The sequence below is a fragment of the Chaetodon trifascialis genome, chromosome 23 (assembly GCF_039877785.1).
Source record: "Chaetodon trifascialis isolate fChaTrf1 chromosome 23, fChaTrf1.hap1, whole genome shotgun sequence".
Classification (NCBI taxonomy): domain Eukaryota; kingdom Metazoa; phylum Chordata; class Actinopteri; order Chaetodontiformes; family Chaetodontidae; genus Chaetodon; species Chaetodon trifascialis.
The window spans coordinates 5,007,286-5,034,302 of record NC_092078.1 but is presented as its reverse complement, the minus strand read 5'-3'; the positions used below and the strand labels follow the sequence as shown (position 1 = coordinate 5,034,302).

General features: G+C 40.0%; 2 protein-coding genes and 2 long non-coding RNA genes across 4 annotated transcripts; all 4 read right to left on the bottom strand.

Moving 5' to 3' along the window:
* Nucleotides 1-224: 224 nt before the first annotated feature.
* On the bottom strand, nt 225-10,615 carry LOC139351763 (aggrecan core protein-like). The gene is made up of 12 exons (XM_070993769.1): nt 10,552-10,615; nt 10,355-10,445; nt 9,700-9,867; nt 9,476-9,604; nt 2,485-2,526; nt 2,327-2,368; nt 1,855-1,884; nt 1,496-1,528; nt 1,280-1,389; nt 1,002-1,121; nt 808-919; nt 225-510 (listed from the first exon to the last, which is right to left on the bottom strand). The coding sequence occupies exons 2-12, from the start codon at nt 10,425-10,427 to the stop codon at nt 443-445; spliced, it is 927 nt and encodes a 308-aa protein (XP_070849870.1). The 5' UTR covers nt 10,428-10,445; nt 10,552-10,615; the 3' UTR covers nt 225-442.
* LOC139351394 (uncharacterized) lies at nt 2,636-3,090 on the bottom strand. The gene is made up of 3 exons (XR_011603576.1): nt 3,019-3,090; nt 2,822-2,912; nt 2,636-2,674 (listed from the first exon to the last, which is right to left on the bottom strand). It is a non-coding gene; the product is annotated as an uncharacterized lncRNA (long non-coding RNA).
* A 10,219-nt stretch (nt 10,616-20,834) lies between the features above and the next one.
* Nucleotides 20,835-22,170, bottom strand: LOC139351391 (complement C1q tumor necrosis factor-related protein 3-like). Its single transcript, XM_070993267.1, has 3 exons — nt 22,011-22,170; nt 21,787-21,915; nt 20,835-21,471 (listed from the first exon to the last, which is right to left on the bottom strand). Exons 1-3 carry the CDS (start codon nt 22,147-22,149, stop codon nt 21,191-21,193), a joined length of 549 nt encoding a protein of 182 aa, XP_070849368.1. The 5' UTR covers nt 22,150-22,170; the 3' UTR covers nt 20,835-21,190.
* Nucleotides 22,171-25,480: 3,310 nt separating this feature from the next.
* LOC139351731 (uncharacterized) lies at nt 25,481-26,302 on the bottom strand. The gene is made up of 3 exons (XR_011603589.1): nt 26,245-26,302; nt 26,048-26,138; nt 25,481-25,535 (listed from the first exon to the last, which is right to left on the bottom strand). It is a non-coding gene; the product is annotated as an uncharacterized lncRNA (long non-coding RNA).
* Nucleotides 26,303-27,017: the final 715 nt, after the last annotated feature.

The following is a 27,017-nucleotide window of genomic DNA, read 5'->3' as shown; positions in this document are numbered from 1 at the left end:
CTCAGTGGGAGTGCAGAGTTTGAAAACTTTATCTTGATGAATTCTATCAGCATTTCCACAAGGTACTGTAAAAAGTTGTGATGTTCAGTATTATTTAATGGTGCTATGGAGCACTTTGAGATACAGGATTTATACTAATAAAGCAGGCACACAAACTCACAAACAAACTCATTTCAATGCTCAAATACTTTAATGATTAATTATGAGTCATACAAGAAAGACTGTAGAATAAAGTTGCACAAAAATCCTTATTTTCATCACCATTCAGTCTGCTCTTATTTAAAGCACAAGGCCTAAGAGGCAGCTCCTGTTTACATCACTTGTCGCTCCTTTCCTTGAGTAGCATTACAGCAATAGAGAAGAAATGCAGATTTGATTTGAGATATAAAGCCAGTGTTTGTGGTCCTGACGGTTACTTCATGCCTTTGTCTTTGTCCAGGAATCACATCCTCTTTGCACAGACAAATCCATAACGATAGGAACATGGACCGTCATCCCAGCGCTTTGCAGCTGTATCACAGAGACAAGAGTCAGTCAGCAAGACACAAACCAAAACCTGACATGGTAATGAGACCTTGATCCTAAAACTGTGCAGACGATGATTTATCCAAAAAGACTCAGAAAACATCCTTTGCTCAGCAGTTTATCACTTTGTCATTCACTCTTCATTGTTTTAACAACAAATGTGCCATTTTTCCAAAAATCAATGGATGTATTTTTCAGAGCTTTTCATATTTGCCTTTAATCATCCAGAACACTCACACGTTATGCTTCAAAGGTCAACACTAAATGGCAATTGTCATTTACCTGACCAGTTGATTCGTGCACAGTGCTCCCTGCCACCGAAGTTGTTAGGCTGTCCAGGACCCCAGAACGCATAGTTGACACGTGTACCATCAATCCAGAACCAATAACGCTCCTAGAAGACAAAATGTTGAAGTGTATTATACATGTAATGAAAAGGTGTTACTTCAGTATCTCTCAGACCTTGTTTGATTTACCTGTTGTGCATCAGAGAATCCGATCCAGGTTATTCTGTTGCGTGTCAAACGCCTAAGATACAAATCCTCGTACCTATTATGCACAGATGCAAGGTTTCCACCATTGGCCTGACAGATTCTCTACAATGGAGATAAACAAACAGAGAGTGGAGTTGCTGAGGACAAAAACATAAACCGACTGAGAGGACAATGCAAATTGTGTTTGCAAAGTGTGCAAGTCCAGTCAAGCAGAACAAACACGGTGAAGACGTGTTCTGCACTCGGATCATCGTGATTACCTGAGCCAAAGCCCAAGTCTTGGCTACTGGAAAGTAGCGGAAGCAGCGTCTTCCGTACCGAGCCCAACCACAGCGGCAACGAAGGGATCTCTTGGCAACTGTATGTTTTCCTGAAGGCAAATAGATAAGTCAAAGGGATGTCAAGTCTCAATTTAAAATGAATTCCAAATAAGTGTATTAAATGTGGCAAGAATCTGAAAAGTAACATCTACTGACCCTGGGTATCGGTCTCATTTCCACTTCCTGCCTCTGGAGATGGAAAGATAGAAAGTTTCACAGACAACAGCAGCTATTGGCTGGTTCATCTTGTCAATTTGTTTACATAAATGCATAGAGCTTCTCTCTATATGTATGAGCAGGCATGATAACAAAGAATAATGCACTTTTGTCATGTTCTGTTTATGTCTGTGCACATATTATGTTGATTAAATAGCATCTGGTAATTGGTGCTATCTTCCTGAATCATTTCACTTCTGCAAAAATCCTTTCACGAGACGACAACAGTGAAGAGCAAGTTCAAGTTCAAGTTTACTCCAGCCTCCGACTTTCCCGTGAAGCTTGTTAACTGTACTCACTTTCTTCAGATTCTGATTCGTCCTCATCCTCTGAAAGACACGGACACTTTGACATGTTAGTGATGGTGACAGTGGATGAAGGAAGAATGAACAACAAAGAAAAGACTGTGGTTATTGCAGCACAATTTGTTGTATTTTAAAACAGTGAACACAGATATCTCACATTATACAAGCCACATTATACATCATTAACCCTTGTTTCCAGCCAGGAACGCTAAGCTAAGTAGAAGCATCAATCTTCTCATCTAAATCTACAAAAAAAAAGAACAGACTTATTTCCAAAATGTTGCATCTATTTATTCTTTGAAGACTGTGTGAGTTTGTAATAACTTCCCTTGCAGTGAGTCAGTGTGTTTGAAGAGGTTAAAGAGTTAAATGAGATGCAGGCTGTTGGTTTCTTTGTGTCAGTTTGTGGTAACAGGTTAGCAGAAAGACTCCTTTTCTCATAACACTAATGTGTCATTGGAATTACCTTCTGATCCGCTCTCAGACTCGTCATCCTCAGTGTCAGCAGCTGGACAGTTTGACATATCAGTGAGTTTTTCACTCATGTCAAAGTAAAAGAAAAACTACAATATATATAACACAATGTGACGTGCTTGAATACAAATCTGAGAAAAAGACACTTACTTGATCCAGCTTTAGGCTCTTCTTCTTCTTCTTCTTCTTCTTCTGAAAAAGGTTTAACCACACCAGTAAGTTTTTCAGTCTGCTTTGTGCCACAGTGTGCAGACATGTTTATTGTGTGCTTTGCTACAAATGTGAAGAAAAATGCTCTTACTTTCTGCAGCTGCTGCTGAAGAGGCCTCAGTTTTGTCAGCTGGACAGTTTGACACAACAGAAAGTGACTTCTCTTGATTGTTTGTGCAACAAACTGGATCTTTGTCTATCTAGCTTTGCCTTTTCTCCATTAAACACAATATTCAGAATGCTCATATACAAACCCTGCCTGAAAACTCATACTCACCAGTAGCCTGAGTCAGAACCATCAAGGCAACAAGAAGCACAGACACAGTTAGCATCTTCATGGTGAAGTTCATGCAGGTGTTAAAGTTGACCTTTGATAAAAACACACAGACATGTTAATTAGACGTGTAGGGGACACTATGACTCCTTGTGACTGTCAATCAACTAAAGATAGGACAGAAAAGTTTTATCGCAAACCTGTTGCAGAATTATCTTCTCCTCTTCTTCTCGGTGTCCTTCCTCGGCGAAGTGTTCAGCAGGAGAAAGCGTAACTCTTAAATACAGTTTTGTATTACGCCATCCTGCGCGTCAGAACCAGGAACCATGGACACACATGGACACACATACTGACACTGCACACACAAAATGCAAACCTGAATGACATGACAACACTTTCAGGTACAATTTCATATTTGTCCAGTGAGCGTGTTTGCTAAGTCTAGTGAAGCAAAAATGGATTAGATATCCATTTCCACATATATTAACTTTCCATTCTTCCAGCTCTTTGTAAGTCCAGGAACAAAGGTTTTATCAGCAGTGCACTCAGGGAAGAGGCAGTACAAGTTTATTAACATACAGTAACTGAGAACATTAAGATAGATGGCAAAATAAAAGAATATGTGTGTTTATAAAACTGAAGCCGTGAGGCTCCAGAACAGCTTCATTGTTCCTTGAAATTTCTTGGATGGTGCCACATGAGATCTTACACACTTGAAGAGAATACATTGAAGGCCTATCTGGAAAAGGTGGGGGACCTGTCATTATGGTGCAAGGCTAACAACCTCTAACTGAACAGCACACCCCTGAGGATCAATGGGACACTTTGGAGGCAAGAAAGGTGAGGTAACTCCCTTTCCACCTCAAACAGCTCCAGAAATGTAGGCTCTTTCTGGGGGACCTTTGTGGAAAGCATCCTAAAAGAGAGCATCACCAACTGGTATAGGAAATGTTCTACCAGGTTCCCACAGAAAGTGGAGCGTTGACCAGATCACAAGTGCACAGCAACCACCAAGACACATTGGGATCCAGTCACTCAAACCACTTGCTGAGGTGGTCTGGGATCTCATGTGACCACATGTCATTTGTGGTATAAAAGCTAATGTGTCCCTGATGAGGATGTAGCAGGAACATACCTCATCAATGCAGGACATGGTGGTTGTTTTGGTTGCAGTGAACCAACGCTCAAAAAACATGCAGAGGAGCTCTGATGTATGTGGACTACAAGGTCCTTTCTCGCCCTGAACTCAGGACTCTGTCCTGTCAATCTCAACAGTTGGAAGAGCCTGTATGTGAATATTAGCTCTTGAGAATTTTATTTCTTAGCTAGCCAGTGTGGAACAAACATGGCAACACATAACAACTGTGCACGGAGCCCTTTGACCGTCTAGTGAAACATGCACATTTGCATATTTGCATGAAAGTGTGCACAAAACTTGGTTGTTTGCTGATTGACTCAGCGAGTCACAGTGTAGAGTTATGATTGGCCTCTTTCTTTCCTGATTTCTTTGAATTGTCTAATGCCTGTTATACATACTATGAAGTGGAAAACATCTGTTTACCAAATGAATTATATCAAGCAAGTTGTTATGTTATAACAGTGGAGCAGAGCTGATTGCGATGAAAGTAAGTTTCACTATTTTATGTGTGATTTCACAGAAATATTTACTATACAAGTGAACATATTGTCAGAATAAACTGGCACATAAATGAGAGATGCCACTGTGTCTGCTCTGTGTTTGTGATTCTTGTGTTGTTACAGTAATACTGATGTACCTTAAGTTCTCAGGAGCTTATGAGGGGTTATCACTGTTTGCTAATAAAGACATGTGATCCATGTCTTCAGCTCTTTACTAAGCAACAATTCATATCTGTAAATGAAGCCTTAATGGTGTGTTACAGCCAACTGGCGTGGTGTTCTGTCAAACTTACAGTATGTTTCTGTCTGGAGACAATAAAGTTTACTTTGGCTGTACTTGTACTGACCAGGTGTACCTCAGTCAAACATGGGAGTTGAATCAGTGTCACTGAAGCGGGGCATGTATACTCAGCCAGCACCATCACAGGATTACAAAATGAAACAGTGATAAACCAATCATTACAGGTTTATTCAAATAAAACACACCTCTTGTTTACTGAGATTACTGATGTGTGTGAGCCTGCATTTTACTTTTCACTTGGTTGTCTCTGCTTTAGTGAGGTTAAAAAGTACATCCATGAATTTCTGTATGTTGTTAATGATGAAGGCTGATTGACTTCGTGATTAGTGAAACAGTCTGACAGCTGTGAGTGAGTCACTCTTTACTTACGTTGTACCTCTAATTACTTAGTAGCACATTACTTTGCAACATGTGATCATATCATCATCAGAAAAAAAGTAAACTGTTATTTGTCAAAACATTGTTTTTGGTCGTAACGCATGATTCTTGAACAACATAATTTTCAATGCATTAATAATAATAATTTATTATGAGAGCAGAAACAAGTTTTGTAGATTTTTATTTTCCATCCATCCATCCATCCATCCATCCATCCATTTTCTATGCCACTTATCCCTTTCGGGGTCATGGGGGGCTGGAGCCTATCTCAGCTGTCAACGGGCGGGAGGCGGGGTACACCCTGGACCGGTCGGCAGCCGATCGCAGGGCAAAATATATATACACAAACAACCATTCACGCTCACACTCACACCTAGGGGCAATTTAGACTCACCATTTAACCTAATGAGCATGTTTTTGGTCTGTGGGAGGAAGCCGGAGTGCCAGGAGAGAACCCACGCATGCACGGGAAGAACATGAAAACTTCACACAGAAAGGCCCGACCTGGGAATCAAACCGGCGACCTTCTTGCTGTGAGGCACGCGCACTACCTGCTGTGCCACCGTGCAGCCCATTTTTATTTTCCAGTTCCTTAATAGTTTTCCAAGATTGTCATCATCTCAAGACTGTCCAGTCAGTTCAGGTTTATTCTCTTTAAAAATAGTACAAGAAAGTGTTTGTTTCTTCTCTTCATCAAGTAGAAAACACGTCATTCAAACCGGTCTGTGACATAAGGTAGAAAATGATGGGAAGTCAGCCTCTGTTAGCCTCTTTGCTCACTTTCACGGTGAACCTGCGAGGTGAGAGATTAGCGTGTAAATACAGTAACAAAGGATTTTAAGATGCACCCCTGTTCATCAACAGAGATGCAAATCCTCTACTTCTTTGAAAATCTCCTTCCCTGGAACAAAACAGTATAGGAAGTCACGTGACTGAGAGGATAAATACCCACATACCTCTCTCCTCAAAATGTTTGATTCCGCAATTTAATGGTCATTTAACCACCTTAAGTTCGAGATTCATGACGATAAAAGCATAGACATAAGACCTGGCAGCATGTCTAATGTTGTGCCTTCTTGTGAAACAAGATCTACAGCGAACGTGCTACGTGCTGCAATCAATCAAATCATGGACAACGAAGAGACACCTGCATGGGCGCAGCACCTGCTGACTGAGTTTACAAACTTCAGGTCTTCGTTTGATACTAAAATGACTGAGGTAACCAACTCAATTAAAGATCTGAAGAAAGATACACGAGCTACGAACATTAGAATATCAAATGTAAACTAGGATCGGAAGTCTGATACCAAAAGGTGAAAGCCCTGACCAAGAATATGAGCTCTACAAACAAAACTGGAATAAAATATGGAAACTGAGATTTGCAAGAGAAATCTGATGTTCATGGGCCTGCCCGAAGGTCAAGAATCAACTCCTGGTATGCTGGATGGCATTTTGAGATACATTCTAGATCTCAATGACAGTGAACTGACCCCTGAAGTTGAGAGCCAATGGCGTACCCTGCGACCCCTCGCGGATCCCAGTAAACCTCCCTGTCCTTACATCGTACGCATTCTAAGATGCCAATCCTGAGACAGACAGAAGATCCTAGAGTCAGCGGCCAAGAAAAAGCAGCTCTCCTGGAAAGGGAAAGCATTCCGGATACAACAGGACTTACCAGTCGAGATTAGGAAAATCATGCGAAGTATGACAACTTTAGAAAGGGGCTCCAAACGGATAAGTCTGTGCGTTATGGCATCCTGCATACTGCATGCTTCATTGTCATTATCGAGGGTGTGACAAGCATATACAAGAACGCGGTGGAGGCTGCTGAAGACTTGAAAAAGAAAAAGGGATGGGAAGACGTGAGGGGTTTGGTTTATGAATAACATCAGTGTGAAGTGCGACTTTTTGCAGGCTTGCAGGTGTTTGTGTTTTCCCCACTTATCCTTCTATGTAGCTGCAGTAGGGACAATTTAGCTGAGTTGCACAGGTATAATGGGTACTAATGGTGTCCAACTGATGAGCTGGATTGTAACTGGCATTTCAAATAAAACTAAAAGACACGTTCCATTTGAAATCTTTGTCATGTGACTTGGCGATGATCCAAGAGACACACACGAATGCATTAGAATCAGCCAAGTTGAGACAAGGATGCGTGGGCCAGATTTATTCGGCACCAGGCAATGGCGCTTCCAGAGGAGTATCGACTTTGATTTCTAAGAGAATGTCATTTCAATTAATAAAACAAATATCTGATAAGGATGGTAGGTACTTAATCCTGTTTTGTCTGTTGCAAAAGGAAAAATGTGTTTTGGTAAACATCTACATGGGACAAAGCACATTCCTGTCTGAACTGAATCTCTTGCTGGCTGAAATTGCAGACTATCCCATCTTCATGGCTGGCGATTTCAATTTAGTTAGTAATGCTGTTGTGGACAGGTCTGGACGCCCACTTCCTTCATTTGCATTAATGGATGTATGGCGCACAGTTAACCCGACAAACATGAATATACTTTTGCTCATCTGCGCACCTTTCTTATTCAAGGATTGATTATATAATTATTTTCACAACGTTTGGTCAGCAATGTAATTGATTGTAAGATTCACTCTATTATTTTATCTGATCGTGCTCCGTCTGCTCTTTTTGTTCCAAATGTAACTCATAGCAAAACAGAACAATGGAGACTTAACAGTTCTCTACGAAGGGAGCAAGACTTTGTATCTATGATTGAGGAAAGAACGCAAGAGATTTTCAGCATTAATCTTACATCAGTTGTTTCTATTCAGACTGTATGGGAGGCCTATAAGGCAACGTGTAGGGGTTGGATTATAGGCTATGCTTCAGCTAAGAAAAAGGAGAAAATAGCCAAGAAACAATGTCTAATTAACAAACTCACAGAGCTAGAATCTAAACACATGATGGACCCCACTAACACTCAGTTAAAAAAGCTGTTGATGTTTCCAAAACAGAACTTAAAGCTATTCTACATGAAGAAAACGCATTATTCCAGCTGCGTCGTAAGTATTATGAATCTGGTGATAAGGCAGGTAAAATGCTTGCGCTTAGACTAAAACAACAAGAAAACCACCAGGCAATTTCAAGCATTTACAATATAAATGGAGCATTAGTTAGTGATCAGCTAAACATTAATGAAGCTTTCACGGATCACGGAGTACTTTATATCAAACAGATGATTCATAGAAAAAACAGATGACAGCAAACTTGGATATTATGTATTTTAATGTTTATATACTGTATATGAATGTTTTTAATGCATTATGTAAACTGGAGCACTGCGTCACTGCTCCGGTTTTGTAACTCATACTGGAAATGATGCAAATACGTTGAATGAATGAAGAAATTTTATTGATTTAATCAAAAGATAGCAAACCACATAGTCTACACACCACTTTTGCATTCTTTCTTTTGAGAGTTAATTGGAAAGAAAACCACAAAAAGTTGGAAACTTCACAGGTGTAGAGGAAGGACAATAGAAATGCTTCTATGATGAGACACAACAGAAGTTTGATTCATTTGAATTAGATAAACTATTAGCTCACAGATGAGGTGTTGTTGTTAATTCTGATGTACCTTTCCAGTCTGAAAGTCTGAAGTCTATTGCATTGTACACATCCAAATTGTACGTTAAGTAAGTGCACTTTTTAACCTGCAGTAGCCTCAAGAACAACTTTAATACCTGAAAGAAATGAAAGTGAACACATGCGATAGAATTTCAAATATGTAGATAATTTCAGATCTTTTAAAAATAAAATCGTATTTGTAAATCCAGGTGAGTCACAACTTTATTCACTGTTTTTCAAACATGGCCGACCAGAAAGCCACTGAAGGTGGTAGCTGTATCATCTTGCCAAACATGTGTATTTGCAAGCATGCGCACATACACTTGGTCCCCTCGCTGCAGCTGCAGGAACACTGCATTTCCTCCATTATCAGCCCCATCAGAGGGTGTACGGTGGTCAGAGGTACCGACAACCATCTGATTGTTTTTCATGAGGACTAAATTCACACGTTGAGCTCCTCCAGCGTGATAAAATATGGTGAAGCAGTAAATGCCTTTGACAGGTGCAGCGAAGATACCTGTGGAAACAGTATTTTACTCCAGCATTTTATTCCATCCTGAGGAGTGTTTCTGAAACTGGGTGGATCACACTGTAAGTGTCAGATCTTGCGGTAAAGGATATATTAGAGAAAAAGGTTTTCCTTCATTGCACAAAACCTTTATATTTTCATTACATTTTGGCACATCTACATCACTTCAAACATTTTACTTATTTGTTTGTAAATAGAAAACAGAAAATGTCATAACAGCTGTACTCACCCGTGAATCGATTGTAAGCATTGCCAATGTTCGTTTTCACTGTTCTGTAGATTAAAGTTGTGTCTTTGTTGAAGGGTCCAATGGCTCCACTACCACCTATTGCTGCACTGAATACAACCATGGGTGTTTCTATGTAAAGCAAAACATTGTAATGTCATTATTTTGTAGATGTATTTCCATACAGTGAAGTCCTTGAATCAATGAGAGCAAAAATTTCACTTTACCTTTGTTCTTCAGTTCAAGGATCTGGTTTTCACTGTTCTTCAGCCTGGTTTCCAAAACTTCCAGTTGATGTTTCATGATACCAGAGTCTCTCTGGAGCCCACAAATGTCAGGACAGCATGACTGTATTTTATTGATGGTTCCCGTTTCAGGAGCCTTAACACCATCTTCTGCCATCATCAGGCCACAGCCAGACAGACAGAGACAGAAACATTAAGATGGTGAAATTCATCTTCCAAGTCGATTCAATGTATTGACCATTTTGATATTTTTGATCTTACACACTTTGATTAATTGCAGACGTTCACTCGTTGGGGACCCCCAGTAACAATTTCAGAGGTCACCTGTTATCATAACCCTCTGTGGATGTGCAATGCACATAGTTTGTAAAATAAAAATTCAAACACAAATTATGGACCATATTTAACCAAACACAGAGGTCATGTGATCATATTAGTCCCATGTGAGTATTGAGTGTTATGGAGGCTGCAATTATAAATCAGAGTTCAGCTGGACAGTTTGACACAACAGTAAGTGACTTTTCTTGATTGTTTGTGCAACAAACTGGATCTCTGCCTCTCTATCTTTGCCTTTTCTCCCTTAAACATAATATTCAGAACACTCATATACAAACCCTGCCTGAAAACTCATACTTACCAGTAGCCTGAGTCAGAGCCATCAAGGCAACAAGAAGCACAGACACAGTTAGCATCTTCATGGTGAAGTTCATGCAGGTGTTAAAGCTGACCTTCGATAAAAAGACACAGACATGTTAATTAGACGTGCAGGGGACACTATGACTCCTTGTGACTGTCAATCAATTAAAGATAGGACAGAAAAATTTAATCGCAAACCTGTTGCAGAATTATCTTCTCTTCTTCGTCTCGGTGTCCTTCCTCGGTGAAGTGTTAAGCAGGAGAAAGCGTAGCTCTTAAATACAGTTTCGTATTGCACCATCCTGCGTGACAGAACCAGGAACCACGGACACACATACTGACACTGCACACACAAAATGCAAACCTGAATGACATGACAACACTTTCAGGTACAATTTCATATTTGTCCAGGGAGGGTGTTTGCTAAGTCTAGTGAAGCAAAAATGGATTAGATATCCATTTCCACATATATTAACTTTCCATTCTTCCAGCTCTTTGTAAGTCCAGGAACAAAAGTTTTATCAGCAGTGCACTCAGGGAAGAAGCAGTACAAGTTTATTAACATACAGTAACTGAGAACATTAAGATAGATGGCAAATTAAAAGAATATGTGTGTTTATAAAACTGAAGCCATGAGCCTCTAGAACAGCTTCATTATTCCTTGAAATAGCTTGGATGGTGCCACACGAGATCTTGCACACTTGAAGAGAATACATTGAAGGCCTATCTGGAAAAGGTGGGGGACCTGTCATTATGGTGCAAGGCTAACAACCTCTAACTGAACAGCACACCCCTGAGGATCAATGGGACACTTTGGAGGCAAGAAAGGTGAGGTAACTCCCTTTCCACCTCAAACAGCTCCAGAAATGTAGGCTCTTTTGGGGGGACCTTTGTGGAAAACATCCTAAAAGAGAGCATCACCAACTGGTATAGGAAATGTTCTACCAGGTTCCCACAGAAAGTGGAGTGTTGACCAGATCACAAGTGCACAGCAACCACCAAGACACATTGGGATCCAGTCACTCAAACCACGTGCTGAGGTGGTCTGGGACCACATGTGACCACATGTCATTTGTAGTATAAAAGCTAATGTGTCCCTGATGAGGATGTAGCAGGAACATACCTCATCAATGTTGGACATGGTGGTTGTTTTGGTTGCAGTGAACCAACGCTCAAAAAACATGGAGAGGAGCTCTGATGTACGTGGACTACCAGGTCCTTTCTCGCCCTGAACTCAGGACTCTGTCCTGTCAATCTCAACAGTTGGAAGAGCCTGTATGTGAATATTAGCTCTTCAGAGTTTTATTTCTTAGCTAGCCAGTGTGGAACAAACATGGCAACACATAACAACTGTGCACGGAGCCCTTTGACCGTCTAGTGGAACATGCACATTTGCATATTTGCATGAAAGTATGCACAAAACTTGATTATTTGCTGATTGGCTCAGCGAGTCACAGTGTAGAGTTATGATTGGCCTCTTTCTTTCCTGATTTCTTTGAATTGGCTAATGCCTGTTATACATACTATGAAGTGGAAAACATCTGTTTACCAAATGAATTATATCAAGCAAGTTGTTTTGTTATAACAGTGGAGCAGAGCTGATTGCGATGAAAGTAAGTTTCACTATTTTATGTGTGATTTCACAGAAATATTTACTATACAAGTGAACATATTGTCAGAATAAACTGGCACATAAATGAGAGATGCCACTGTGTCTGCTCTGTGTTTGTGATTCTTGTATTGTTACAGTAATACTGATGTACCTTAAGTTCTCAGGAACTTATGAGGGGTTATCACTGTTTGCTAATAAAGACATGTGATCCATGTCTGCAGCTCTTTACTAACTAACAATTCATATCTGTAAATGAAGCCTTAATGGTGTGTTACAGCCAACTGGCGTGGCGTTCTGTCAAACTTGTGTTTCTGTCTGGAGACAATAAAGTTTACTTTGGCTGTACTTGTACTGACCAGGTGTACCTCAGTCAAACATGGGAGCTGAATCAGTGTCACTGAAGCGGGGCATGTATACTCAGCCAGCACCATCACAGGATTACAAAATGAAACAGTGATAAACCAATCATTACAGGTTTATACAAATAAAACACACCTCTTGTTTACTGAGATTACTGATGTGTGTGAGCCTGCATTTTACTTTTCACTTGGTTGTCTCTGCTTTAGTGAGGTTAAAAAGTACATCCATGAATTTCTGTATGTTGTTAATGATGAATGCTGATTGACTGAGTGATTAGTGACACATAGTTCAATGCAGCAGAGCAGCTCTCAGCGAGTCTGACAGCTGTTAGTGAGTCACTCTTTACTTACTTTGAACCTCTAATTACTTAGTAGCACATTACTTTGCAACATGTGATCATATCATCAGAAATAGGTATAATGTTTTTTTGTCAAAACATTTTTTTCGTTCTCAACACATGACTGTTTAACAACATCATTTTCAATGCATTAATGTGACTCTTTTTCTTCTGAATCACATTTTTAATTTCAGTTATGCATTGCACTTGCTAAGGTTACAATGGGTGAGTTTTGTCTCTGTGTGCAATGAATAAACACTATGAATTAATATCTATCTATCTATCTATCTATCTATCTATCTATCTATCTATCTATCTATCTATCATATATAATACACACACACATATATACAGTTGTGGTCAAAAGTTTACATACACTTGTAAAGAACATAATGTCATAACAGAAAAAGTTACAAAGTTACAGGATTACAAAATGAAACAGTGATAAACCAATCATTACAGGTTTATACAAATAAAACACATCTCTTGTTTACTGAGATTACTGATGTGTGTGAGCCTGCATTTTACTTTTCACTTGGTTGTCTCTGCTTTAGTGAGTTTAAAAAGTACATCCATGAATTTCTGTATGTTGTTAATGATGAAGGCTGATTGGACTGCGTGATTAGTGATACACATAGTTCAATGCAGCAGAGCAGCTCTCAGCGAGTCTGACAGCTTTGAACTTAAAACCTTCAAATTTTAATTACATTTTGGCACATCAACATCACTGCAAACATTTTACTTATTTATTTCTAAATATAAAGCAGAAAATGTCATTGCAACTGTACTCGCCTGTGAATTCATTGTTCGTTGTTCGTTTTCACTGTTCTGTAGATTAAAGTTGCGTCTATGTTGAAGGGTCCAATGTGCCCACTCCCACACGTTGCTGCACTGAATACGACCATGGGTGTTTCTATGTAAAGCAAAACATTTAATGTCATTATTTTGTAGACGTATTTCCATACAGTGAAGTCTTTGAATCAATCATATGATATTTTTGATCTGACACACTTTGATTAATTGCAAACGTTCATTCGTTGGGGACCCCCGGTAATAATTTCAGAGGTCATCTGTTATCATAACCCTCTGTGGATGTGCAATGCACATAGTTTGTAAAGTAAAAATTCCACCACAAATTATGGACCATATTTCACCAAACACAGAGGTCATGTGATCATATTAGTCCCATGTGAGTATTGAGTGTTATGGAGGCTGCATTGGCAATTATAAATCAGAGTTCAGCTGGACAGTTTGACACAATAGAAAGTGACTTTTCTTGATTGTTTGTGCAACAAACTGGATCTCTGTCTCTCTATCTTTGCCTTTTCTCCATTAAACACAATATTTAGAAGGCTTGTATACAAACCCTGCCTGAAAACTCATACTCACCAGTAGCCTGAGTCAGAACCATCAAGACAACAAGAAGCACAGACACAGTTAGCATCTTCATGGTGAAGTTCATGCAGGTGTTAAAGCTGACCTTCGATAAAATGACACAGACATGTTAATTAGACGTGCAGGGGACACTATGACTCCTTGTGACTGTCAATCAATTAAAGATAGGACAGAAAAATTAAATAGCAAACCTGTTGCAGAATTATCTTCTCCTCTTCTTCTCTGTGTCCTTCCTCAGCAAAGTGTTCAGCAGGAGAAAGCGTAGCTCTTAAATACAGTTTCTTATTGCGGCATCCTGCACGTCAGAACCAGGAACCATGGACACACATGGACACACATGGACACACATGGACACACATGGACACACATACTGACACTGCACACACAAAATGTAAACCTGAATGCACAAGACAACACTTTCAGAGACAATTTCATATTTGTCCAGTGAGCGTGTTTGCTAAGTCTAGTGAAGCAAAAATTCTTCCAGCTCTTTGTAAGTCCAGGAACAAAAGTTTTATCAGCAGTGCACTCAGGGAAGAGGCAGTACAAGTTTATTAACATACAGTTACTGAGAACATTATGATAGATGTCAAATTAAAAAAATATATGCATTTATAAAACTGAAGCCATGAGCCTCTAGAACAGCTTCATTGTTCCTTGAAATAGCTTGGATGGTGCCACACGAGATCTTGCATACATAAATCTGATATATGGCCATATTTGTAAATAATATATATAATATCAGTGTTCATATATGTCTTTGACCAATATGTGAACATATATGTCTACATATTTAGAACATATATTTTAAAATATTACAAAAATGGCCCTTTTTATATATGAAACATATATGTGGAACATATATGTATGGCATATTCAGCACATATATTTTATCAAATGTATGTGTATATATATATTTCAAATATAGATTTATTTAAATAAAACACACCTCTTGTTTACTGAGATTACTGATGTGTGTGGGCCTGCATTTTACTTTTCACTTGGTTGTCTCTTCAAAAGTACATCAATATCATCAGAAAATAGTATCCTGTTTTCTGTCAATAGTCATGTGTCGTGCACAACACATGACTCTTTAATGACGTCATTTTCAATGCATTAATAATAATAATATTTTATTATGAGAGCAGAAACAAATTGTTTTGTAGATTTTTATTTTCCGGTTCCTTAATAGTTTTCCAAGATTGTCATCATCTCAAGACTGTCCAGTCAGTTCAGGTTTATTCTCTTTAAAAATAGTACAAGAAAGTGTTTGTTTCTTTTCTTCATCAAGTAGAAAACACGTCATTGAAACCAGTCTGTGACATAAGGTAGAAAATGATGGGAAGTCAGCCTCTGTTAGCCTCTTTGCTCACTTTCACTGTGAACCTACGAGGTGAGAGATTAGCGTGTAAATACAGTAACATAGGATTTTAAGATGCACCCCTGTTCATCATCAGAGATGCAAATCCTCTGCTTCTTTGAAAATCTCCTCCCCTGAACAAAACAGTATAGGAGGTCACGTGACTGAGAGGATACATACCCACACACCCCTCTCCTCAAAATGTTTGATTCTGCAATTAAATGGTCATTTAACCAACTTAAGTTCGAGATTCATGACGATAAAAGCATAGACATAAGACCTGGCTGCATGTCTAATGTTGTGCCTTCTCGTGAAACAAGATCTACAGCGAAAACTAACCAGCGGCGTGCTGCAATCAATCAAATCATGGACAACGAAGAGACACCTGCATGGGCGCAGCACCTGCTGACTGAGTTTACAAACTTCAGATCTTCGTTTGATACTAAAATGACTGAGGTAACCAACTCAATTAAAGATCTGAAGAAAGATACATATATATATATATATATATATATATATATATATATATATATATATATATATATATATATATATATATATATATATATATATATATAGATATATAGAATCTCAAATGTGGAAACTAGGATTGGAACTCTCGAGACTGATACCAAATCCGATCGCGAAAAGTTGAACGCGCCGACCAAGAATTTGAGCGTTCTACAAACAAAAATGGATTAAAATATGGAAACTGAGATTCGGAAGAGAAATCTGATGTTCATGGGCCTGCCCGAAGGTCTAGAATCAGGGGGGAATGAGGGGTTTGGTTTATTAATAACATCAGTGTGAAGTGCGAATTTTTGCAGGCTAGTCTACTCATTCAGACCCTACATTGAACACAGAACTTCATAAATAATATCGCTGGTGCTAAAGCGGATTTTCCGCAGGTCATTATATTTTGAGGATTGAGTGTAGTGGGTTGGAACACAGCGATGCCCTTTTGTTATGCTCACGGTCTGGTGATGGACTCTGTATCCATTGCACTTTTTTTGTTGTTTTTTGCCTTATGGCACTTGTGGTGTCTGTAGGTATTTTGTGTTTGTGTTTTCCCCACTTATCCTTCTATGTAGCTGCAGTATGGACAATTTAGCTGAGTTGCACAGGTATAATGGGTACTAATGGTGTCCAACTGATGAGCTGGAACGTAACTGGCACTTCCAATAAAACTAAAAGACACGTTCCATTTGAAATCTTTGTCATGTGACTTGGCGATGATCCAAGAGACCCACACGAACGCATTAGAATTAGCCAAGTTGAGACAAGGATGGGTGGGCCAGGTTTATTCGGCACCAGGCAATGGCGCTTCCAGAGGAGTATCGACTTTGATTTCTAAGAGAATGTCATTTCAATTAATAAAACAAATATCTGATAAGGATGGTAGGTACTTAATCCTGTTTTGTCTGTTGCAAAAGGAAAAATGTGTTTTGGTAAACATCTACATGGGACAAAGCACATTCCTGTCTGAACTGAATCTCTTGCTGGCTGAATTTGCAGACTATCCCATCGTCATGGCTGGCGATTTCAATTTAGTTAGTAATGCTGTTGTGGACAGGTCTGGACGCCCTCTTCCTGTAGACAGAACCTCGTCTAGTACACTAAAAGAATTACAAGAATCATTTGCATTAATGGATGTATGGCGCACAGTTAACCCTGACAAACATGAATATACTTTTGCTCATCTGCGCACCTTTCTTATTCAAGGATTGATTATATTTTATTTTCACAACGTTTGGTCAGCAATGTAATTGATTGTAAGATTCACTCTATTATTTTATCTGATCATGCTCCCTGTCTGCTCTTTTTGTTCCAAATGTAACTCATAGCAAAACAGAACAATGGAGACTTAACAGTTCTCTACTAAGGGAACAAGACTTTGTATCTATGATTGAGGAAAGAACGCAAGAGATTTTCAGCATTAATCTTACATCAGTTGTTTCTATTCAGACTGTATGGGAGGCCTATAAGGCAACGTGTAGGGGTTGGATTATAGGCTATGCTTCAGCTAAGAAAAAGGAGAAAATAGCCAAGAAACAATGTCTAATTAACAAACTTAAAGAGATAGAATCTAAACACATGATGGACCCCACTAACACTCAGTTAAAAAAGCTGTTGGTGTTACCAAAACAGAACTTAAAGCTATTCTACATGAAGAAAACGCATTATTCCAGCTGCGTCGTAATATTATGAATCTGGTGATAAGGCAGGTAAAATGCTTGCGCTTAGACTAAAACAACAAGAAAACCGCCAGGCAATGTCAAGCATTTACAATATAAATGGAGCATTAGTTAGTGATCAGCTAAACATTAATGAAGCTTTCACTGATTTCTAGAGTACTTTACGTCAAACAGAATGTTGTGGGAGTGAAGAGGAAATGGAGCATTTTTTCAAAGATACTGAACTTCCAACTTTTTCTGCGCATGAAAAAGACTCACTAGATATTCCAATTGCAGAAAACAAAATCCAACTGGCTATTAAATCATTATCTACTGGAAAATGCTGTGGAGATGATGGTTATAGTAGCGAATTCTTTAAGTGCTTCCATGGCGCTCTAACCCCATCTTGAAACTGTTATTTAATGACATTATATCAAATCAATCCATGCCATTAACAATGCAGCAGGCGTCTATATCTCTGATACCAAAGCCAGGCAAAGACCACCTCCAAATGGGTAATTATAGACCACTGAGCATCCTAAACACAGATTGCAAAGTATTCACCAAGACTCTCGCCATGAGAATTGAAAAGGTCATTTCCTCAATGATCCATGTTGACCAAGCTGGATTTATAAAAGGCTGCTATGCGTCCAACAATATGAGAAGGCTGTTTCAGATCATGTACGCGGCGGAGACCTCTCAGCATCCAGTGACACAGCTATCGCTGGATGCTGAGAAGACCTTTGACCAAGTAGAATGTAAATACCTGTTTAATGCTCTACCCAAGTATGGCTTGGCCCAATGATCATGAATTGGATCAGGGCACTGATGCAACATATTTTCTCACTTGCTTTCTTGGTGGCAAAAAGGACTATCCTTATCAACTGGAAGGAATGCTAAAACAACTGCTTCAGTATAGATCTCTAGCGAAACAATTTTATGGACATTCTTGCTATGGAACAGGCTGCCTTGTCTCTCAATCCACTGGAGAGGCTGAGTGTTCTGCAAGGCCCCTCGGACTTTATGAGAACCTTAATGTATGTTTAAATGTACTTAACAGCAGCTACCCCCCCCCCCCCCCCCCTTGTTTTTTGTCTTGTATTGTTATTGTGATATGATTGTGAAAAAGCACCTCCAACGCCACCCCCCACTGTTCCTCCCAGCCCCCCAGCCACTTCACAAGACACTCAGCCCCCCTGCTCCGACTTGTCTCTCACACCTCTCCAGGTGAGAAATCAGCTGAGGAGGTTAAAGACCAGGAAGGCTGCAGGACCGGATGGCCTCAGTCCCAGACTCCTCAGATCCTGCTCTGATCAGCTGAGCGGGATCATTGGACATCTGTTCAACCTGAGTCTGAGGCTGGGAAGGGTGCCGCGACTCTAGAAGACGTCCTGCGTGGTACCTATGCCAAAGACCCTACATCCTAAGGACCCTAGCTCCTACAGGCCAGTGGCACTAACATCACGCCTCATGAAGGCCTTGGAGCGGCTGGTCCTTACTCACCTGCGCCCCCTGGTGAGCTCGTCCATGGACCCGCTGCAGTTCGCGTACCAGCCTGGCATCGGAGTGGACGATGCCCTCATCTTCCTCCTCCATCGAGCCCTGTCTCACCTGGAGCTGCCGGGGAGCTCTGTTCAGGTCCTTTTCCTGGACCTCAGCAGTGCTTTCAACACCATCAGGCCAGCCATCCTGAGGAACAAGTTGGAGCTTTCAGGAGTGGACCAACACCTCACATGCTGGATAGTGGATTACCTCTCCAACCGCCCTCAGTATGTGAGGACACGGGACTGTGTGTCAGGGACTGTCCACTGCAGTGTGGGGGCCCCCCAGGGAACGGTGCTGGCACCGTTCCTCTTCACCCTCTATACAGCGGACTTTTCCCACCTGTCACCCACCTGCCACCTGCAGAAGTTCTCTGATGACTCTGCCATTGTCGGCCTCATCACAGATGGGGATGACAGGTCATACAGAGGACTCATTCAGGATTTTGTGGACTGGTGTCAGCAGAACCACCTGCTGATCAATGCGGATAAAACCAAGGAGTTGGTTGTGGACTTCCGCCGCCCGCACTCTCCCCATCACCAGTGAACATCCAGGGAAGGGACATTGAGATGGTGACATCTTATAAGTACCTGGGTGTTCATCTGAACAACAAACTGGACTGGACTCATAACACCACTGCACTTTATAAAAAAGGACAGAGCAGACTCTATCTGCTCAGGAGGCTGAGGTCTTTTGGGGTGCAGGGGGCACTCCTGAAGACCTTCTATGACTCTGTTGTGGCCTCTGCCTTGTTCTATGGTGTAGTCAGCTGACAGGAAGAGGCTGGACAAACTCATCAGAAAGGCCAGCTCTGTCCTGGGATGCCCTCTGGAACAGGTGGAGGAGGTGGGGGAAAGGAGGATGACAGCCAAGCTCATCCTCCATGACAGACAATGACTCCCACCCCCTCCAACACACACTCACTGCACTGAGGAGCTCCATCAGTGACAGGATGCTACATCCAAAGTGTGTGAAGGAGCGGTATCGCAGGTCTTTCCTTCCTGCAGCCATCAGACTTTACAATAGAAACTGCTCCAAGTAGGCGGTACAATAATCTGCATAACATTCTGTGCAATAACTGAACTGAACATTTTTTTTGGAAAACAATCTGTGCAATAACCTGGGCAATAATCTGTGCAATATTTCAGTACATAAAAGCCTGTAATCTGTGCAATATTTTTTTTCTGTAAACTGTGCAATATTTTAGGTTTGTAAATACTATTCCCGGTACACCCTTTTGTATATACTTTGTGTTAACTGCATGCACTTTGTCTTTTAATATTCTATTCTATTATTGATGCTGCTGTGAAATTCGGAATTTCCCCTCGAGGGACGAATAAAGGAATATTGAATTGAATTGAATTGAGAAAAAACAAAAAAAAGAAAATCTCCTCCCTGGTTGACAGCAAAAGCTTCCCATAGGATCGTTATATTTGTCCCTTATAAGAAACCATAATGACAGCAAACTTGGATATTATGTATTTTAATGTTTTTATACTGTATATGATTTTAATGCATTATGTAAACTGGAGCACTGTGTCACTGTTCCGGTTTTGTAACTCATACTGGAAATGATGCAAACACATTGGATGAATGAAGAAATTTTATTGGTTTAATCAAAAGATAGCAAACCACATAGTCTACACACCACTTTTGCATTCTTTCTTTTGAGAGTTAATTGGAAAGAAAACCACAAAAAGTTGAAAACTTCACAGGTGTAGAGGAAGGACAATAGAAATGCTTCTATGATGAGACACAACAGAAGTTTGATTCATTTGATTTAGATAAACTATTAGCTCACAGATGAGGTGTTGTTGTTAATTCTGATGTAACTTTCCAGTCTGAAGTCTGAAGTCTATTGCATTGTACATGTCCAAATTGTACGTTAAGTAAGTGCACTTTTTAACCTGCAGTAGCCTCAAGAGCAACTTTAATAATTGAAAGAAATTAAAGTGAACACACACGATAGAATTTCAAATATGTCAATAATTTCAGATCTTTTAAAAGTAAAATCATATTTGTAAATCCAGGTGAGTCACAACTTTATTCACTGTTTTTCAAACATGGCCGACCAAAAAACCACTGAAGGTGGTACGTGAATCATCTTGCCAAACATGTGAATTTGCATGCATGCGCACATACACTTGGTCCCCACGCTGCAGCTGCAGGAACACTGCATTTCCTCCATTATCAGCCCCATCAGAGGAAGTGTCATGGTCAGAGGCCTGTGCAACCTCCTGATTGTTCCTCATGAGGAGTAGAACCACATCGTGAGCTCCTCCAGCGTGATAAAAGAAAGTGAAGTAGTACATGCCTTTGACAGGTGCAGTGAAGATACCTGTGGAAACAGTATTTTACTCCAGCATTTATTCAATCCTGAGGAGTGTTTCTGAAACTGGGTGGATCACACTGTAAGTGTCAGATCTTGCAGTAAAGGATAGATTAGAGAAAAAGGTTTTCCTTCATTGCACAAAACATCTGGTGAAAACTATTGAAAAGTCATTGAAGATGAAGAGTTCACCTGTCTGGAAATCATGCTTTGAACTTAGAACCTTTATATTTTCATGACATTTTGGCACATCTACATCACTGCAAACATTTTACTTATTTATTTGTAAATAGAAAACGAAAATGTCATTACAGCTGTACTCACCCGTTAATTGATTGTAAGCATTGCCAATGTTCGTTTTCACTGTTTTGTAGATTAAAGTTGTGTCTTTGTTGAAGGGTCCAATGGCTCCACTACCACCTATTGCTGCACTGAATACGACCATGGGTGTTTCTATGTAAAGCAAAACGTTGTAATGTCATTATTTTGAAGACGTATTTCCATACAGTGAAGTCTTTGAATTGATCAGAGCAAAAATTTCACTTTACCTTTGTTCTTCAGTTCAGTGATCTGGTTTTCACTGTTCTTCAGCCTGGTTTCACTGTTCTTCAGCCTGGTTTCACTCTCCTTCACCCTGCTTTCACTGTTCTTCAGCCTGGTTTCCAAAACTTCCAGTTGATGTTTCATGATACCAGAGTCTCTCTGGAGCCCACAAATGTCAGGACAGCAAAAGTGTATTTCACTGGTGTTTCCTGTTTCAGGAGCCTCAACACAATCTTCTGCCATCATCAGGGCACAGACAGACAGACAAAGACAGAAACATTAAGATGGTGAAATTCATCTTCCAAGTTCATTCAATGTTTGACCATTTTGATATTTTTGATCTTACACACTTAGAATAATTGCAAACGTTCACTCGTTGGGGACCTCTAGTAATAATTTCAGAGGTCGCCTGTTATCATAACCCTCTGTGGATGTGCAATGCACATAGTTTGCAAAGTAAAAATTCCACCACAAATTATGGACCATATTGCACCAAACACAGAGGTCATGTGATCATATTAGTCCCATGTAAGTATTGACTGTTATGGAGGCTGCATTGGCAATTATAAATCAGAGTTCAGCTGGAGAGTTTGACACAACAGAAAGTGACTTTTCTTGATTGTTTGTGCAACAAACTGGATCTCTGCCTCTCTAGCTTTGCCTTTTCTCCCTTAAACACAATATTCAGAACGCTCGTATACAAACCCTGCCTGAAAACTCATACTCACTAGTAGCCTGAGTCAGAACCATCAAGGCAACAAGAAGCACAGACACAGTTAGCATCTTCATGGTGAAGTTCATGCAGGAGTTAAAGCTGACCTTCGATAAAAAGACACAGATATGTTAATTAGACGTGCACTGCACTAACTATGACTCCTTGTGACTGTCAATCAACTAAAGATAGGACAGAAAAGTTTAATCGCAAACCTGTTGCAGAATTATCTTCTCTTCTTCTTCTCGGTGTCCTTCCTTGGCAAAGTGTTAAGCAGGAGAAAGCGTAGCTCTTAAATACAGTTTCGTATTGCATCATCCTGCGTGACAGAACCAGGAACCACGGACACACATACTGACACTGCACACACAAAATGCAAACCTGAATGACATGACAACACTTTCAGGTACAATTTCATATTTGTCCAGTGAGCGTGTTTGCTAAGTCTAGCGAAGCAAAAAGGGATTAGATATCAATTTCCAAACGATACTTTTCCTTTCTTCCAGCTCTTTGTAAGTCCAGGAGCAAAAGTTTTATCAGCAGTGCACTCAGGGAAGAAGCAGTACAAGTTTATTAAAATACAGTAACTGAGAACATTAAGATAGATGGCAAATTAAAAGAATATGTGTGTTTATAAAATGGAAGCTGTGAGCTTCTAGAACAGCTTCATTGTTCCTTGAAATTTCTTGGATGGTGCCACACAAGATCTTGCACACTTGAAGAGAATACATTGAAGGCCTATCTGGAAAAGGTGGGGGACCTGTCATTATGGTGCAAGGCTAACAACCTATAACTGAACAGCACACCCCTGAGGATCAATGGGACACTTGGGAGGCAAGAAAGGTGAGGTAACTCCCTTTCCACCTCAAACAGTTCCAGAAATGTAGGCTCTTTTGGGGGGACCTCTGTGGAAAACATCCTAAAAGAGAGCATCACCAACTGGTATAGGAAATGTTCTACCAGGTTCCCACAGAAAGTGGAGTGTTGACCAGATCACAAGTGCACAGCAACCACCAAGACACATTGGGATCCAGTCACTCAAACCACGTGCTGAGGTGGTCTGGGACCACATGTGACCACATGTCATTTGTAGTATAAAAGCTAATGTGTCCCTGATGAGGATGTAGCAGGAACATACCTCATCAATGTTGGACATGGTGGTTGTTTTGGTTGCAGTGTACCAACGCTCAAAAAACATGGAGAGAAGCTCTGATGTACGTGGACTACAAGGTCCTTTCTCGCCCTGAACTCAGGACTCTGTCCTGTCAATCTCAACAGTTGGAAGAGCCTGTATGTGAATATTAGCTCTTGAGAGTTTTATTTCTTAGCTAGCCAGTGTGGAACAAACATGGCAACACATAACAACTGTGCACGGAGCCCTTTGACCGTCTAGTGGAACATGCACATTTGCATATTTGCATGAAAGTGTGCACAAAACTTGATTGTTTGCTGATTGGCTCAGTGAGTCACAGTGTAGAGTTATGATTGGCCTCTTTCTTTCCTGATTTCTTTGAATTGGCTAATGCCTGTTATACATACTATGAAGTGGAAAACATCTGTTTACCAAATGAATTATATCAAGCAAGTTGTTATGTTATAACAGTGGAGCAGAGCTGATTGCGATGAAAGTAAGTTTCACTATTTTATGTGTGAGTTCACAGAAATATTTACTATACAAGTGAACATATTGTCAGAATAAACTGGCACATAAATGAGAGATGCCACTGTGTCTGCTCTGTGTTTGTGATTCTTGTGTTGTTACAGTAATACTGATGGACCTTAAGTTCTCAGGAACTTATAAGGGGTTATCACTGTTTGCTAATAAAGACATGTGATCCATGTCTGCTGCTCTTTACTAAGCAACAATTCATATCTGTAAATGAAGCCTTAATGGTGTGTTACAGCCAACTGGCGTGGCGTTCTGTCAAACTTGTGTTTCTGTCTGGAGACAATAAAGTTTACTTTGGCTGTACTTGTACTGACCAGGTGTACCTCAGTCAAACATGGGAGTTGAATCAGTGTCACTGAAGCAGGGCATGTATACTCAGCCAGCACCATCACAGGATTACAAAATGAAACAGTGATAAACCAATCATTACAGGTTTATTCAAATAAAACACACCTCCTGTTTACTGAGATTACTGATGTGTGTGAGCCTGCATTTTACTTTTCACTTGGTTGTCTCTGCTTTAGTGAGGTTAAAAAGTACGTCCATGAATTTCTGTATGTTGTTAATGATGAAGGCTGATTGGACTGCGTGATTAGTGATACACATAGTTCAATGCAGCAGAGCAGCTCTCAGAGAGTCTGACAGCTTTGAACTTAAAACCTTCAAATTTTAATTACATTTTGGCACATCAACATCACTGCAAACATTTTACTTATTTATTTCTAAATATAAAGCAGAAAATGTCATTGCAACTGTACTCGCCTGTGAATTCATTGTAAGCGTTGCTAATGTTCCTTTTCACTGTTCTGTAGATTAAAGTTGCGTCTATGTTGAAGGGTCCAATGTGTCCACTCCCACACGTTGCTGCACTGAGTACGACCATGGGTGTTTCTATGTAAAGCAAAACATTTAATGTCATTATTTTGTAGACGTATTTCCATACAGTGAAGTCTTGAATCAATCAGAGCAAAAATCTCACTTTTCCTTTGTTCTTCAGTTCAAGGATCTGGTTTTTACTGTTCTTCAGCCTGGTTTCCAAAACTCCCAGTTGATGTTTCATGATACAAGAGTCTCTCTGGAGCCCACAAATGTCAGGACAGCATGAGTGTATTTTATTGATGTTTCCTGTTTCAGGAGCCTTAACACCATCTTCTGCCATCATCAGGCCACAGACAGACAGACAGACAGACAGACAGACAGACAGACAGACAGACAGACAGACAGACAGACAAAGACAGAAACATTAAGATGGTTTTGATTTTGATATTTTTGATCTTACACACTTTGATTAATTGCAAACGTTCATTCGTTGGGGACCCCCAGTAATAATTTCAGAGGTCACCTGTTATCATAACCCTCTGTGGATGTGCAATGCACATAGTTTGTAAAGTAAAAATTCCACCACAAATTATGGACCATATTTCACCAAACACAGAGGTCATGTGATCATATTAGTCCCATGTGAGTATTGACTGTTATGGAGGCTGCATTGGCAATTATAAATCAGAGTTAAGATGGACAGTTTGACACAACAGAAATTGACTTCTCTTGATTGTTTGTGCAACAAACTGGATCTCTGCCTCTCTATCTTTGCCTTTTCTCCCTTAAACACAATATTCAGAAGGCTCGTATACAAACCCTGCCTGAAAACTCATACTCACTAGTAGCCTGAGTCAGAACCATCAAGGCAACAAGAAGCACAGACACAGTTAGCATCTTCATGGTGAAGTTCATGCAGGTGTTAAAGCTGACCTTCGATAAAAAGACACAGACATGTTAATTAGACGTGCAGGGGACACTATGACTCCTTGTGACTGTCAATCAACTAAAGATAGGACAGAAAAATTTAATCGCAAACCTGTTGCAGAATTATCTTCTCCTCTTCTTCTCTGTGTCCTTCCTCAGCAAAGTGTTCAGCAGGTGAAAGCGTAGCTCTTAAATACAGTTTCTTATTGCGCCATCCTGCACGTCAGAACCAGGAACCATGGACGCACATGGACACACATGGACACACATGGACACACATACTGACACTGCACACACAAAATGTAAACCTGAATGCACAAGACAACACTTTCAGAGACAATTTCATATTTGTCCAGTGAGCGTGTTTGCTAAGTCTAGTGAAGCAAAAATTCTTCCAGCTCTTTGTAAGTCCAGGAACAAAAGTTTTATCAGCAGTGCACTCAGGGAAGAGGCAGTACAAGTTTATTAACATACAGTTACTGAGAACATTATGATAGATGTCAAATTAAAAGAATATATGCGTTTATAAAACTGAAGCCATGAGCCTCTAGAACAGCTTCATTGTTCCTTGAAATAGCTTGGATGGTGCCACACGAGATCTTGCATACATAAATCTGATATATGGCCATATTTGTAAATAACATATATAATATCAGTGTTCATATATGTCTTTAACCAATATGTGAACATATATGTCTATATATTTGGAACATACACTACCGCTCAAAAGTTTGGGATGGAAATTTTCTTGTTTTCCATGGAAGCATACATGAGATTAGTCTGAATAGGAAATATAACAAATGAACAGGACATGATGACATTGTCAGAGTTAGAAATAATGATTTTAATGTAAATGATGAATGTGTACTTCAGACTTTGCTTTCC